The 15,683-nt window shown below is 43.3% G+C and overlaps 2 protein-coding genes across 4 annotated transcripts; both read left to right on the top strand.

Annotated features, from left to right (window-relative positions):
• The first annotated feature begins 272 nt into the window (after positions 1 to 272).
• On the top strand, positions 273 to 4,446 carry LOC103182488 (protein pitchfork-like). Its single transcript, XM_042342245.1, has 6 exons — positions 273 to 397; positions 1,902 to 2,041; positions 2,354 to 2,443; positions 3,142 to 3,260; positions 3,743 to 3,860; positions 4,339 to 4,446. The coding sequence occupies exons 1-6, from the start codon at positions 322 to 324 to the stop codon at positions 4,405 to 4,407; spliced, it is 612 nt and encodes a 203-aa protein (XP_042198179.1). The 5' UTR covers positions 273 to 321; the 3' UTR covers positions 4,408 to 4,446.
• A 1,631-nt stretch (positions 4,447 to 6,077) lies between these two features.
• LOC103182486 (cleavage and polyadenylation specificity factor subunit 6-like) lies at positions 6,078 to 14,718 on the top strand. Of its 3 annotated transcripts, XM_007899537.2 has the most exons (10): positions 6,078 to 6,175; positions 8,748 to 8,993; positions 9,434 to 9,537; positions 9,833 to 9,978; positions 10,428 to 10,547; positions 10,697 to 11,006; positions 11,617 to 11,720; positions 12,118 to 12,277; positions 13,127 to 13,495; positions 14,054 to 14,718. In XM_007899537.2, exons 1-9 carry the CDS (start codon positions 6,092 to 6,094, stop codon positions 13,491 to 13,493), a joined length of 1,641 nt encoding a protein of 546 aa, XP_007897728.2. In that variant the 5' UTR covers positions 6,078 to 6,091; the 3' UTR covers positions 13,494 to 13,495; positions 14,054 to 14,718. The 3 variants fall into 3 exon arrangements, with proteins under 3 accessions (XP_007897728.2, XP_007897729.2, XP_007897727.2); XM_007899538.2 differs by having other exon boundaries at positions 8,751 to 8,993; positions 13,127 to 14,718; XM_007899536.2 differs by having other exon boundaries at positions 13,127 to 14,718.
• The last annotated feature ends 965 nt before the right edge of the window (positions 14,719 to 15,683 follow it).

Raw genomic sequence — 15,683 nt, 5'->3', positions numbered from 1 at the left:
TGACCGGCTGACGATCGGGGCAGTTTTTCTGCCCGGCCCAAGGCGTCGTCCGGCTTCGCCGAGAGGGCAGTGTTTTTTGGAGCTGTTAATTTGTGGGGCGGGGGATCTAATTGGCGAAGGGAGTTGTGGGCTGATTGTCACGGTGGAGAGTCTGTTCGAGGCGTGGGCACATGTTTGTTTACAGCCGCTGGCTGGGTAGCCCGTGGCAACCGAACGTAACAGGATTCCGGAAGTAAGAGAGAAAGAGAGAGAGAGAGACTCAGACACAGCCAAAGCAGACAGTCAATCAGTCAGTCTCTCTCATCCCAGAAATCTGCCAAAATGTCGAGTTCTGCCACAATGTCAAGTTATTCAACCCTCGCGGCCTCGCACCTTACTCAGAAAGATTCGCACCCGGGTACATCCATGTCGTAAAGCTTAACTTGTCATTCATTGCTTTCCAGCGCCTATCTACTCTCAACCAGGAAAGGGAAAGTGTATGTGTGTGGTGGGGGGGTAAAGTGATAACCAGAAGTATCAGCGAGTGCTCAGTTAGTGCATTTAGGTTTCCCGAACCACAGGAGGGGAAACGTCCTTCTAATTGTCAGTCTGGCTGAGTAGATTGCAATGTGGTTTTATACATTTTAGTGTTTTTAAATTTGTTTCTGTGTCGATTGGTAGCTCGCAGTTTCCGTTTTTTCAGGACACTTGACTTGGTCTCTTAGTGACAACTAAAAGCTCCCACCACCTTCCCCCCCTCACCCCCCACCACCCCCCCTCCCATTGGTAAAAGTCTTTAAAAAAATTTGAAATCCATAGAACAAGAGTCAGTTTAACCTTTGAGGCCGTAAAATCCTCAGATAAGATCTCTTGTTTTGAAGATTTGTTTTTTTGCGATACCCTGGAAGAGAACTATATATTTTTTAAAAAACACAGACACAATTACAGTACTTTATGGGTTAATCGTGAGATGTGGAGCTGGCTTTGATATACCTATAGTGTACAGTTAAGAGTTGTGTCAACCTATATAGTAAACCTCACATAAGTGATGTCAGTTGGGACCATACATTTAATACGACTTACGCAAGGTATGAGTTATGTCAAACTTGCGTAGAATATAAACTCTTGAACGGGACTTAAGCAGAGGTACGACTTAGCCGATTGTATGATTTGTACAGATTAGACTTATGCGAGTTTTACTGTACAAGGGATATAAACGGAGGCTTCTAACCACATGATGGTGAAAGCTTGAGCAGAAATTGAGCTGCATAGTCTCTGAGGATTTTTCCCAGGTAGGTGGAGGCAAACATGCTTTCGTTAAATAATTGTAGCCAGTGGGTGAAAGATCAATGAAAAGGAAAGCTTCCTGCACGCTGGCTAATGTTGATTAGCGTTAAACGTTAAAGGTATTTAACAATACCCATTGTTTCTAGGCTTCTGAACAAGGGGTGTAGTTAAGGAACAGATGAGGTGGTGATAATGTGCAAAACTGACATGAAGTTGTGAGTAAAAACGCAAAGATAATTCATCGTCAGGAATGATTGTTATTCAGTGATGCCTTTAGTTATTTTATTGAGTTCTAATTTTCCTGGCCTCAAAATGATCCGGGATGTCCTCTATTATTACAGATCTGTGCCAAAATTCTGTGCACAAATCTCTTGACCACATGATATATTGGCAATACTATTAAACCTTCACAATTCAAAGTACCATACCCATTGTTTCTACACTACTGAGCCCAAGGCGTGTGTTAAGCACGTGGTAACGTGCAAAGCCGAGTAATTAAATGAAGTTACGAGTAAAAGCGCAAAGATAATTCTGGATTGCAACACAAAATAATGTCGCCATTGAATAACCTATTGGGATGGTGTCTGAGATGTTTCCACTGATTGAATCGGTTAATTGTTGTTTTTTTCCCCCAGTGGTAAAAAAGATCAAGGTAGAAAGTTATCCAGACGTGGAGGTGTTTCCACTTTATTGGGCCAAAAATAGACTTGGAAATGAGTACCCGCCTATCCGAGGAACCCCAAACCGTGGACCAGGCACCTATAATAATCATCTTGTATGCACGTGATTACTATACTTTTTATTAGTGTCAGAACTATTGACTTGCATTGGTAACCTTATATGAATTATTGTATTCCTCTCATATTACCAGATGCACAGTGACGCACTGAGGGTCAATCCAGCAGTCTAGTCCAGCTAAGCGCAATTGGCTGCCACATTTCGTCCACAAAATATATAGATGATTCACTTTATAGTATATTCTGTGAAGCGCTTTGAGACGTCTCAACAACATGATCAGGCACTATATCAAATGCGAGGATTATTATTATGTCATTTGAATCTCCTGTTTATATTTTTTCTTTGACAGAGAAACAGTATAGTTCAAAATATGAAAGAGAAACCATTAAGTAACTACGGGTACGTACTAGGAGCAAGGACGCAACGTCGATTTACTCAGGCAAGTTGCGAAGTAGGAATAAATGTCTTTTATTTAAAAACATGTATAATGTTATAATTCGGCCTCCTCCACATCATTCTTGTATTCAGTTCTGGAAACTGGGTTCAAATCCAGTCCAGTTTAATGAAATAAAAATCTCTCACTGTTGATTATAATAAACTGTGTACTGACTACTATGGAACTGCCCACAGTTAGCCATTAAAATCACTAGATGCAAATTAATTATTGACTGCCACATTTTCGCACAAAACACAGTGACTCCACTTTACAGGATATAGTGTGTGAAGCGCTTTGAGACAGCCTCCCTTTGTGAAAGGTGCTTTATCAAATGTAATTATTATTCCTGGGTAGGTATTTAATGTGGGCTCTACTGTATTTTCAATAATCAATCGCCTCGCCTAGTTTCTAACATATTAAAATCATTATTAAAGATCCTTATGTGAACCATTTACACTCTTTTCATAATTGTTAACCTGTTTACTACATAAATAATAATCCTTGCATTTGATACAGCACTGGATATCTCAAAACACTTACGGTGAAGTGTATCAAATGTAAAGATTGTGTTTCAGTCCAATATAAACAAGCGAATGAAGTTGGAGCTCGAGGACGTGTGAGGGACTCATTTCTTGTGTTATCTTGACGATTTTCCTCCACTTCCACCCACCCCGTCATCAGGTTGCTAATGAAACACCTAGCCCTGCAAATTACCAGAACAAATGGACAAAAGACAAGGTGTCCAAGCAGGTAGTGGCTCCTTTTGGCTTTTCCCTTCCAAAAAAAAGAAAGAGTCCTGGAAAGACTTGGTCACTCCTGGGTAAGTGTCATTCTTCAAAGAACGTTCTCAGAATGATTCCAGCTTCTTCCTCTTTTCCTTATGTCTCCTTCCTGGTGTGCTCTTTTCTTTCCCGCCCTCTCTCCCTCCTTCCCTCCCTGCAGTTGTTGACAGAGCAGGGTTTTTCTTGTTTGTGAAAGGCGCAATACAAATGTAATTTTGCTGCCTGTTGTTGTTGTTGTTCCATTTTAAAAACGTGTCCCCTCTGATCTTTGTGTGAAAGCTCAGCTCCTAAAACCAACTTCAAAGTAAATGAGTTGATTGCACTTTCAAAGGAGCCCCAGCACTGAGATGATGGCCCAAATGGCTGTGTTCTGAGCTGTAAATTTATATGGTTTAAGGATGGATGGAGTGCTGAGATGAGATGTGAAAAGGCGGGTGTTGTCCGTGTTTCTTTTGATGACGTCTGCTATACTTTATTGCCAGTAGCGACCCATTGAAGGTGGAATTTTGTGTATTTCTAGTCCCGGTACGTACGAACATCAATTGAAGTGCAACAGAAGGATCACATGGCCAATGAAGTTCAGCTCTCCAGATTGGAGTCTGGTTTCTTCTCCCAAAAGGAGGACACTGAGGATTGAGGTACGATTGACGTCGAAATTAAAAAAGATAATAATAATACCAGTTTAAAAACTCCCATCAGAAATCGTTTATGCTATCAACAAAACACTTTCCTTTTCTGAGACAACAACAGCACCTTTCATTTCTACAGCGCCTTTCACATTTGGGAGGAGGACCTCTCAACGCGCTTCACTGCAGCTGACTGCAAGCCCATAATGGGGTTGGTCGGTAGGGGCTTGGGGTTAGGGTGACCAAAAATGCGGTTGGAAAGAAAGGCCTTAAGACTCATTTTAAAGGTGGAGAGGAAGGGTTGAGGTGGACTGCAGCTCTGGAGAGTGGGAGCAGGATGGCTCAAAGGTCGCCCGCCAATATTTTGTAAATAAACTAATCTTTTAATTTTTTAAAACGTGTATAATTTTGGCCAGGTTACAGAACACTGTTAAGTTGTTGGATCCTTTGCAACGTATCAGAACCTGACAAAGAGTTCTTCTGCTTTCAGCTTCCCAGCGACAAGGATTTTCGGAAGCACAGAAATAAAATGGCGTATTTCAGCCTGTACTTCAACTAATCGATTCAAAAGGCTTCGACATTGAGCAAACTGCCTAATCCCTCAGAATGCTGGTCACTGTTTTTTGCTAAACTTCTGTAGGTTGATTGTATGAAACTTAAAATTACAGAATTGACAATTCTGAAGAACATGTATCCTGTGATCCATTTGTTTTTGAAAATGTTATTTGCCTTATCAAGGGTTGTGTCTATTTAATAATAAAGTATTCCAATCTATCTATCATTGTTAAAACATAATTACATTGTTTTTGTACAGGAGTATGAATTTTTTTCTCCTGAGTGTGTTTCGACTCCACCTGCCCAACTGTATTATGGTTCCACCAACACAAATTCTCAAGTACTTTGTCCAAATGGCACAATTATTCATTCATACGTGAGCTTTGATGGTGAGCATCGCAACCGAGCCCGCACCACAAGGGTATTGGATAGTGAATAGAAGTGGGAATTCTGGTTGATTTGGACTTTGAGCCCAATCGCCGTGACCCCAGTGCCACGATATTGTCTAATTTTGGCACAGACTCCAGACAAAACACTCCAATTTGGGGCTGGGCAAGTATTGTCGGAGGCGCCGTCCGTTGGATGAGAAATTAAACCAAGGTCTCGTCCGCCTGTTCAGGTGGACGTGAAAGATCCCGTGGCACAATTTGAAAAGAGAAGGGAGTTTCTCCCAGTGTCCTCGCCAAATAAATTCGGTCGCTCACTCCGTGGCTCTTTGCGGGACATTGCTATGGGCAAACTGGCTGCCTTGTTTTGCCCATAAAATACACAGTCAAACCTCTTTACGGTGAATCCTGTGAAGGCGCTTTGAGATTTCTCAACAACCTGACAAAGTGCTATAACATTCAGGTGGTCACAGGTCTCCAATAACATTCTAAAAATAGGCACACGCGGAGAAACACAGCCCATCTTAAATAATCCAACAAGTTTCTCCGGTAACTGCCAGCGTCAGGGCTTGCGGTGAGTTCAGTGTTTGTGTTTTTTTTTAATATGTGGGTCCCTCGATTCGGTTTACAAAATACGGTCACCCTGTTTTTGTCGCCCACGACGTACAGTCGATTAATGCACTTTACAATATAGTCTGAGAAACGCTCAGAGACGTCCCACCGTCGTGATAAGGCTCTATAATCAAATGCAAGGATTATTATTATTACGGGTTTTTACATAGTAAGGCAACACGCAATAACATCGTTTTGGACTCGACTTGGTCGAGGGCTTATCTCGCAATTGGCCGCCCCGTGTCGCTCACAAAATATACAGTCACTCCACTGGACGGCGTAAACCCCCCGAAGCCCTTTGAGACGTCTCGAAGACGTGATGAGGCGTTATATCAGGTGCAAAGATTATTATTATTATTAGGTGTTTGGTGGGCTTTGGAATTGCTTTGGGGCGAGTGTTGGGGGCGGGGTGGGTGGGTTGGGCTATTGGGTTGGGCTATTTGGGCTATTTGGGGGCGGGGTGGGGTGGGTTGGGCTATTTGGGGCGGGTGTTTTGGGCTATTTGGGGGACTGGTGTTTGGGCTATTTGGGGGCGGGTCGGGTGGGTTGGCTATTTGGGGGCGGGGTGGGTTGGGCTATTTTGGGGGCTATTTTGGGCTATTTGGGCACTGGTGGGCATTGGGCTACAAACCCATTGCGCCCCCCCCCCCCCCCCCGCAGTGGCCGCTAAGCACCATGGGATGTGCCAAGATGGCGGTGCTGTTGAAGATGGCGGGTGAATTGGGAGAGGAGCTGCTGGACGCCGAGAGTGCGGGGGAGGGCGGCTCCAGGCAGGTAACTGAGCGGCGGGGGGACGGGGGGCGGGGAGCGGACTCGGAGGGAGAGAGAGCGAGAGGGAGGGAGGGAGGGAGCGCGGGGCCCCGCGGCTCAGTCCGGGGCCTGGTGGTGGGTGGGAGCGGCTGTGATGGACGAATAGGCCCCTCCCTCCCCCCCTCCCCCCACCCCACCCCACCCCACCCTGGGGGCTGATTGTGACGGTGTCTGTGTGTGTGTGTGGCTCAGTCACTGTGTGTGTGGCTCAGTCACTGTGTGTGTGTGTGTGTGTGGCTCAGTCACTGTGTGTGTGTGTGTGAGTGTGTCAGTCTGTCTCTGTCGCTGTGTGTGTGTGTGGCTCAGTCACTGTGTGTGAGTGTGTGTGTGGCTCAGTCACTGTGTGTGAGTGTGTGTGTGGCTCAGTCACTGTGTGTGAGTGTGTGTGTGGCTCAGTCACTGTGTGTGAGTGTGTGTGTGGCTCAGTCACTGTGTGTGAGTGTGTGTGTGGCTCAGTCACTGTGTGTGAGTGTGTCAGTCTGTCTCAGTCGCTGTGTGTGTGTGTGTGGCTCAGTCACTGTGTGTGTGTGTGAGTGTGTCAGTCTGTCTCAGTTGCTGTGTGTGTGTGTGGCTCAGTCACTGTGTGTGTGTGTATGTGTGGCTCAGTCACTGTGTGTGTGAGTGTGTCAGTCTGTCTCAGTTGCTGTGTGTGTGTGTGTGGCTCAGTCACTGTGTGTGTGTGTGTGTGTGTGAGTGTGTCAGTCTGTCTCAGTCGCTGTGTGTGTGTGTGTGGCTCAGTCACTGTGTGTGTGTGTGTGTGTGTGTGTGTGTGTGAGTGTGTCAGTCTGGCTCAGTCTGTAGCACTCTGGTCTCTTGAGTCAGAAGGTTACGCATCCGAGCTCCCACGTCAGGACTTGCAATCGCACAGTCTAAGCTGACACTCCAAAGCAGCGCTGGGGGAGCGCTGCATTGTCGAAGGTGCCGTCCTTCGCATGAGACATTAAAGCCGAAGTCCCACCTGCGCCTGTTCACGCGGACGTTAAAAGATCCCAATGCGCTATTCGAAAAGAGAAGGGAGTTTTTCTCTCTCTCCCGGTGTCCTGGCCAAACCTCCAAATAAAATCGTTTCACTCGCCCCACCTCTGTTTGCGGGACATTGCTGTGCGGAAACTGGCTGCTATATAAGTGTAAGTTGTAGTTGGCGACTGGAGGGGACAGGATGCATCCTGTGGCTTCCAAATGCTGTTTATTTACATTTCCTGAGCCGCAAGTGGATTGTTTATTGATTAAAATCCGATGCCTATGGTTGTGAATCTTAACGTATATCTGATAAGGTACCTTTATCCAGATTTATTGCATGGATGTGTTTACGTTGACTTTCCACCTGTCCATTGTTGGTGCCAGTCATAGATACTGGTTGTCACAACCCAGACAATCAGTTAACCAGTGGATAATAATACCGTAACCGTGAATACGAAGACACGCTAGATATCTGCAGCAATTCAATCAGCATCTAAAAAAGAAAAAAAACAGATTTTTTACTAGATCTTGAAGCTGGTGATTTCTACAGCTGTTTGTGGGTTATTGCTGTGCAATTGGCTTCCGCGTTTCGCCCACAAAATACACAAGTCAATCTGCTTTACAATACAACAACAACAAGAAGATTACATTTGTATAGTGCCTTTCACGTCGGGAGGACGTCCTAAGGCACTCGACTGTGTACAGCGTTTCAGACCCGAGCTGGGGTTGGGGGCGGGGGTGGGGGAGAAGGGAGAGGAGGGGAAGGGGGGTGGCAGATGGCATGGTCGAAGAGGAGGGTCTTGAGGCGGGACTTGAAGGAGGCTAAGGAGGGGGCGAGGCGGAGTGACTGGGGTATATAATTCCAGTGGTTGGGGGCAGAGTGGCTGAAGGCTCTCCCGCCAGTGATGGGGCGGGTGGGTCGGGGGATGTGGAGCAGCCGGAGCTGGCTGAGCGGAGGGAGCGGGCGGGTTGGTAGGGGGTTAGGAGGTCACAGAGATAGGGTGGGGCGAGGCCATGGAGGGCTTTGTATGTGAGGACCAGATCTTGAACTGGATCCTCTGAAGGATAGGGAGCCGATGGAGTCGGGCGAGAGTGGGGGAGATGGGGTCACGGAGTTTGGTGCGGGAGAGGACACGGGCGGCAGAGTTCTGGATTATCTGCAGCTGTGGAGGGAGGAGTTGGGAAGGCCGACACGCAGGGCGGTTGCATAGTCGAGCCTGGATGGAGGTGATGACGACATGAACAAGAGTTTCAGCGGCCTGAGGGGTGAGGTAGTGGTGGAGTCGAGCGATGTTACGGAGTATATTCTGTGAAGCACTTTGAGACGTCTCAATGACGTAATAAGACGCTACATAAATTGCAAAGATTAGGTCTTTTTATCTGCTGTTACTGTATTATTATCTGCCGGCGAACTGATAGTCCGGGTTGTGACATCCAGTATCTATGACTGACACCAACAATCGACAGGTCCAAATGTCAATGTAAATATATCCATTATTATTATTATTATTTCCACTCAGTGCATTTCAGGGGTAAGTTGCGATAACGTTTCATTCCCGTGTCTTTTATTTTCTAGCAGCTGGAAATTGAAAGTGAGGAACAGAAGGATTTGTACGACGATCTGATAAATGATATAATAGGAGTGCCTTTGAATAATGGGCTGGTTCCTAAAGAGACACCCTTTGATTTCGTGCCAGCGCCCAAATCCTTCAACATCACCATACAGACAAAGCCTGTCGTTGTCAGTAAACCTGCTCTTCCACAGAGGATCGAAATTCCATGTTCCGAAGAGAAGGTTCTGCTCATCGGAAATCTGACGTGGGTGAGTATTTTTGATCGTATCATACTATTTATAAAAATATATTGAATCAATAGCATCGTTACGTGTGTCTGATATGGCGAATTGGTAGCACGACAACAATATTTGCTATAAATATCGTGAGCGATTGGCGGATCGCTTTCCAGGGGTAATAATCCATCTGAAAAAAAAATTTCAGGTCACTCGATCCACGACTGTTTGTGGGGATACTGCTGTGCGCAATTGGCTGCCACATTTCGCTCACAAAATAAAACAGTTACCCCACTTTACAGTATATTCTGGGAGGCAGCCACTTGCGCGCAGCAGTGTTGCATCGAAAGTGTCCAAAGGAAAGAAGGATCACGTTAGAATTGAGCTCCAAGCCTGAGTGATTGAATGAAATAGTAACACAACAGAAATGACCATCTGCCTTTGCTGATTCGGGCTGTGTTGCTTTCCCGCAGTGGACAACAAATGACGACATCATGGCGGCCATTCGTACAGCTGGAATATGTAACGTCGATCGAATCAAATTTTATGAAGTTCAAAAAGGCGGACAGTCAAAAGGGTGAGCTACTGTACACCAGGATCTCCATGTGAAGATATTATAGAAGTAATTAGAGTTGAGGTACAGATCAACTATTATCTAATAGATTGGCGGAACAGGCTCGAGGGGCTGAATGGCCTACTCCTGATCCTATGTAAGACGAAGAATTTCCGAAGCCAGTCCGTGGCTGCGCTTGAATGATCATAGTAAGCGCTCTCTGGGACGCTACCCTGCCTGAGAGACCACGGTATAAATTCAAGTTGTTGTTGTTACTGTTTTGGTGGCAAAAAGTAAACTGTTGTGTTGTCTTACGCAGATTTGTTAAGGTGTGTTTGTCATCAGACTGGGATCTCAATAGACTGTTAGAAATGCTTCCAAAGAAAGAGATCCATGGAAGAATTCCTGATGTTCGTTGTTTCACCATGTCAAATCGACAGTACTTTGAAATGCAGTTCATAAATGGTAAGTTTGTTGACTGGGCATATTGAATAAAAATTCTGCCCAACAGGTGGCTTTAGGAGAACGTAAGTTGACTAGACTACGAGTTACCAGCTTTTGGCGTAAGGTCAAACACCTGTACTTTCTGTTCAGCAAATTCGACTAATTCAAATCCATTTGCTAATGTAAGTCCTGCTTGTTCGTTTCTCTTCCTTTCCAAAATAAAGTCTGTGGGATTGTGGTCTATCAGGCTCTGAATCTTTTAGTGTTTTTAAAACAAAATTATGGTATGTGAGATTTTGTTTTTCAACTTGCTCGAAATTACGATTCACCTTGCAAATAATGTACCCTTTTTAAGATCGAGTCTTAGAGTGCATAAACCAGCTATGTGGTTCAACTTTGCTTGCGATGTACCCATCAGTTCTTCGTTTCAAATAAATGGGAATATTTTTGGTTTGTGTCCTTGCTTGCAGCAATGGAAAATTCCAAGTTGCACTTACCCGACGAGGAAGGGCAGGAGGATTATGATAAAGATGATCCCGAGAAAAGTGACAACGAATCTCTGCCCGACGCTTTGGAAGAAGCCACTGAAGGTGCGCTTAATCTCTCCTCAGTATGTTCTCAAATTGCTCCTAGCTACCTCGTCACCCTTCGAAGCACTCACTGCGCTTCAGTTAACTCATTGTTTCGATGTGTATAGATGCGTTATTAAATGCAGGTATTGTTTATTTTTATTCGACAGATCCCGACTTTGAAGAGGAAACGCCTTCGCCTTTCCAACAGCCGGTTGTGAAACTCATCAGTGAAGCCTGTCATCCTCCCTGTCCTCCTCCCCCCAACGTTATGTTGCGTCACTTAATTCCATTGGGATTACCAGCCGGGAACCTTCTACCTCCTGGTCTTATCAGACACAGTCAGACTTTAAATACTCCTCATGGCAACCTTCCCACCTTCCTAACACCAGTCAGCACAGGACAGACTGTTTTAGACAGTAGCACGAATCCACAGCAGGGTTACTGTGCTTATACTCTGGATTACAGAATACCAAGAAGGTGAGAATTCGGTTTGTTATCTTTATGACCACACTGTCCTAAGAATAGGTTTGCACTGAATGGGCTTCTGCGACTCGAGGTAAATACCTCCGTGAAAGGCCGTATGCAAATGTAATTTGTTGTTGTTGTTGTTGTAGCCGTATGTTTGAAATATACAATTGAAGACCTAAGTGCATTATGCAGGCAGAATTGAACCATCCATTTACTCCTCGTTGAATCTATTTACAGAGGATTAAGGTCTTGGAAGCGCTCCAGGACGCTACTCCACGTGAAGGGCGTTATATAAATGCAAATTGTTGTTGAATTACTTCCGAGCTACCTTGGCTGTCTTCATAGCAGTCGCTGGGCTTCAGAGTAACTCGTTATGTGATTTGTTTCCTCACACCACTGGAATTTTTTCCCTTTATTTTAAGGAATATATTATTTCCGAAAGGAGGTATGATAGCATTGTTACGTCGATGCTTTAACTTGCTGCACTGCCAAAATATCTGATCATGCTTGTGCATCCTGTTTTTTAATATTCATGGCTGTGTGTGTGTGTGTGTGTATATATAATGTAGATATATATATATTTGAAGTCTGAAGCTTATTGGATGCATTTCTTCCACAGGGAAATGCATTTTCCAGAGAAATCGCCCAATACAATGGAGTTTGTTACCGAAATAAACAGAACACAGAATTTTCCACCGAGTGACGGGTCTGTGGTGAGCAAAGGTAACGAGGTGAAGCCATTTCTTTAGCTTGCCATTCCGCCCTGTGCACATTCTAATAAAACATCAACAGTGGTGCATTTTCGCATGAAATGTAATAATAAAGGCCGTAAAGTTTTACTAGCTAAACTAACAAACTCTAACAGACAACTGGATTGAATTAATTCCAACTAGGAGCGCAATGGTCTTTGAAATATTTAAAGGTTGTTACATTTACCATAAAATACCACTTTTTATCCGATCATTAAAAGGCACTTCAATGTCTTCTAGAACTTTGATCGCTATTAATTGTATCTCATGTACAGGTAGTTTGCACACAGCAAACTATGTTCTGCCATTTTATTAAGCAACTTAGAAACTTAGTGAGCATACGGGTTTGACGTTTCCCTCTTCTGTTCCAGATGGCCATTCAAATGATTATGGGACTCTAATTAAACTGGTTTCCTTAGTTAAGCAATCAAAAGCAATTGCACAGGATGGATACAGGGATTCACCAAACTGCACTCCAGAGAAGCCTCACAATGAAGAACCCAAACCCAAACCACACGCCTCGGGATCGTGGTAATATATCTTTTATTTCTTGTCCAAAGGCTCGCTCAAAAGATACCCACCCAACTGGATCAAATATAAACTTGTAGCAATGGTTTAGATGTTTGTAGATGCTGCAAGCTCCCAGATCACAACTTGACAGGCAAAGGCTTCAAATCAACGGCTTTCCTGGTTTAAAATTGCTCCAATTGATTGGTTATACTTGAAACGTCTCAAAGACGTGTTAAGGCACTACATCAAATGCAAGGATTATTATTATTTTACTTGCAGAGACACTAAATATTCTTGGAATCAAATTTTTTTTGCCCACAAAATACAGTCAGTTCACTTTACAGTGTATCCAGTGAAGCGCTTTGAGACGTCTCAATGCCGTGATCAGGCGCTACATCAAGTGCAAGGATTATTATTATTTTAACTATGTTCTCTCCCGTTATTAAATGGCTTTACAGATATTTGTAGTACTGCGGATTGCCTGACGATGGTGCTAAGTTCTTAGAAGTCACTGGTCTCATGAGCGAGAATACAATACATTTATACTGGCTTTAAGCTGGCAGTAATTCACGTCAAATATGCCATAGAAATGATGGGTTACTTGTGATCTGAAGCAATATGAATCAGACGTGTGCAATGTAAGCTAAGGAGCGTGTAAATTGTACTGTGTTCACCCACAAAATACACGGTCAGTCCACTTTATGGTATACCCTGTGAAGCGCTTTGAGACGTCTCAACGATGTGATAAGGCGCTATGTCAAATGCAAGAATTATTAATATTATTATTATTCTGTTCGTCCTTCAAAGATTTCAAGCTCTTGGCTGACATTAAGTAAACAATCTTATATTTTTTTTAATACATAAAAAAAGGGAGAAGGAGCTTTCAAGGAAAAGAGAAAAGCGGAGATCGGGCGAGAGGAGCGGGAGTCGGAGAGATCGTTCTAGAAGTCCGGGTTCCCACGAGCGTTATTACCGAGAGAGAGAACCCGATTACGATCGAGGGAGACAGCACAGTCATCAAAGAGATCACTCTCCACACAGGGATTATTACCCAGAGAGAAACCGAGAACAAAGGGACAGCTGTGGGAAAGACAGACCCTGTGATTCACCCAGGTATTCCTCCAGAAGTAACGAGTCCTGGGATAAGTATCCACCAAAGACTAGTCAAGGACAAGATTACACTCAAGAAAAATATTGTGGAATAAAGCCGGACAAAGACAGAAATTACCGATTTTAATGGTACGTGTGTGTACTGTACCTTGTTTCCTCGAACTTGTGAGACCTCTGTGTAGAAGCTTCAAAAGCGATCACAAATAAATCAACACCAAGAGTGTTAAACTCTAATCTTTCTTAGAAAATCTGACTATTTTCAAATTGTCTGTTATAATTCATAATTATTATTATTATTATTATCCTGCAATTTTTTTTTTGGTGGGGAACAAATTATACCTGTGGCGATTATTGGGAAAGGTTGAGAGTTTTGAAATTGTTAAATAAACAAAGACGCATTTGACTATTACTGTAGGAGAGCTCAGTGTGTATCATAGTATGTCGAATAATTTTTACGTTGCACTTTGTTGTTTAAAAGAAAAACCCTGTCGAATTTGGGTTTGTGGTTTTGTAGTGGTGTTAGTTGCAATACTACCGATGGCACCCATACCTTTGACATTGAAACTTTATTCACTCTTTAACACACTCACTGTCTGATTGGAAACGGCAGTGGTGAAGGTTTGGACCGCAGAAGGTAGCGTGATTGGTGTAACCGTATCCACTGATAATGTCATTTGTGTTCTGCAGGTTTGAAGAAAGTGCAGAAAAGAATCTTTTTTTTTACACACATATTAAAACAAAAAGCACAGACTCAAGAAAATTGATTGTGCTTCTGAAAAGAATTCAAACTATTCAGAACACTAGAAATATTGGATCTTAATTCCAGCTAAATCAAACTTGGAAAGGATCAGTGGTCACTGGGAGAACACTGGACAGACTTAATAGCGACCTATTAAGATTACCCCATAAAGACACCAGCATTTTCCCTCTTCAGACCAACTTTTCTTTGTCTGCTGAAGTGTTGATCTTGCTAGGAGGTTGACTGTGTTATCTGCAAATTGTATTGTATCGATACAATATTAACGGGGGGAAAAAAACGAATTGTTTTCACTTTTATTTTAAGTCCCACACTTATTCTCATGTATTAAGTGGTTCAAGAACTCAAAGCGTCACCGTAGAAAAGTCTAATTCCTGCTGGAGGTGAATGCCTACTCGCTATATTTTTCTTAGCAGTATTTGCATTCTACTTTTGGAATTCACAGTTAAAAATATTGCAACACCTTTGATGCGTTTAAATTGTATTTTGGTCGAATGTTTGTTCGAAACCATTACCAGACCAGCTTGCAAGCGAATAACAAATGATGTGTGTCTGTGCAATTTGAGTCATTAAACATGAATTTTAATGTTAAAAAGTATGAAGTTGAGAAGTAATACATTGGGTACGGACAGAAATTAAATGCTTTTTAACTCATGTCCACTTGTCGATTACTTACTCGATTTTTTATATATATATATATTCCTTATTTATATATATATATATTCTTTATTGATACAATATTGATCTCTGTTCTGATCGGGAAGCTGTGGTTCCCAGCCCCTGAGTGGGTGGAGAGACAATTTATGGACTGTCTGTCTGTCTGAAAGATTGATGCAACACAGCTGTTGATGCTGTACGTCTATTTTGTTTGACTGTACAAGTTTTGAATGTACAAATCCCCCCCCTCTGCTTAAGGGCAAATGCGAATTTGGCAAGGTTAGTGTTTTTTCCTCCCTTCCCCTCTTATTTTTCACCCTTCCTCCCCCAATACACACACCCACCCACACATACACAGAGGAGTGAATTTAATCATTGGCTACATTTATTATGAATAATGTGGCATGTCATCGTGCACTTGGTTTCTATGCTAAAAGACTGTAATGTGGTTGTTCCTTAACCTGGTTAAAAATCTGTCCGCAATAATAGACTTTGTCATTTCGAACCATGTTAGACTGCAACTTTGGCGGGTGTTTTAAGGTGAATTAAGTATTTCGCCCAAGGGGTCTATTGACTTGACATTAAAGCATATTGAATTAAGCGTTTTCCCCAATACAATAATTAAGCCTCCTTACTGTGTTGTGCTGTGGAACACTGCCCTGCTTGAGGGGTGCTATATAAATGCAAGTTGTCGTTGCTGCTTATCCCAACAACCAGAACATCGTCCAATTCAAGCTCCAGTTTATTCTTTGTGAAACCAGTTATGTCACAAACACTGAAGTAACGTGCATTGATAACCAAAATCCTTTTGTCTTTGCTTTTGTGCAGAACGCGATTGCTCTTAAAGAGAAGACTGGGGAGCTCAGAATCCTGCACTGTGGTATCTCGTGTTTACCGTTAAAT

This window comes from Callorhinchus milii, unplaced genomic scaffold, assembly GCF_018977255.1.
Source record: "Callorhinchus milii isolate IMCB2004 unplaced genomic scaffold, IMCB_Cmil_1.0 Scaffold19, whole genome shotgun sequence".
In the NCBI taxonomy this organism is placed as follows: Eukaryota; Metazoa; Chordata; class Chondrichthyes; order Chimaeriformes; family Callorhinchidae; genus Callorhinchus; species Callorhinchus milii.
The sequence above is the reverse complement of the archived record's forward strand: the minus strand, read 5'-3'. Positions and strand labels throughout refer to the sequence as shown.

Coding starts and splice junctions, on each gene's coding strand:
- LOC103182486 (XM_007899537.2), top strand. CDS start 6,092: ATGGCGGTGCTGTTGAAGATGGCGGGTGAATTGGGAGAGGAGCTGCTG. Junction 11,721..12,117: donor CGGGTCTGTGGTGAGCAAAG/GTAACGAGGTGA, acceptor CTTCTGTTCCAG/ATGGCCATTCAAATGATTAT. Junction 12,278..13,126: donor CCACACGCCTCGGGATCGTG/GTAATATATCTT, acceptor ACATAAAAAAAG/GGAGAAGGAGCTTTCAAGGA.
- LOC103182488 (XM_042342245.1), top strand. CDS start 322: ATGTCGAGTTCTGCCACAATGTCAAGTTATTCAACCCTCGCGGCCTCG. Junction 398..1,901: donor TCAGAAAGATTCGCACCCGG/GTACATCCATGT, acceptor TTTTTCCCCCAG/TGGTAAAAAAGATCAAGGTA. Junction 3,861..4,338: donor GGAGGACACTGAGGATTGAG/GTACGATTGACG, acceptor TTCTGCTTTCAG/CTTCCCAGCGACAAGGATTT.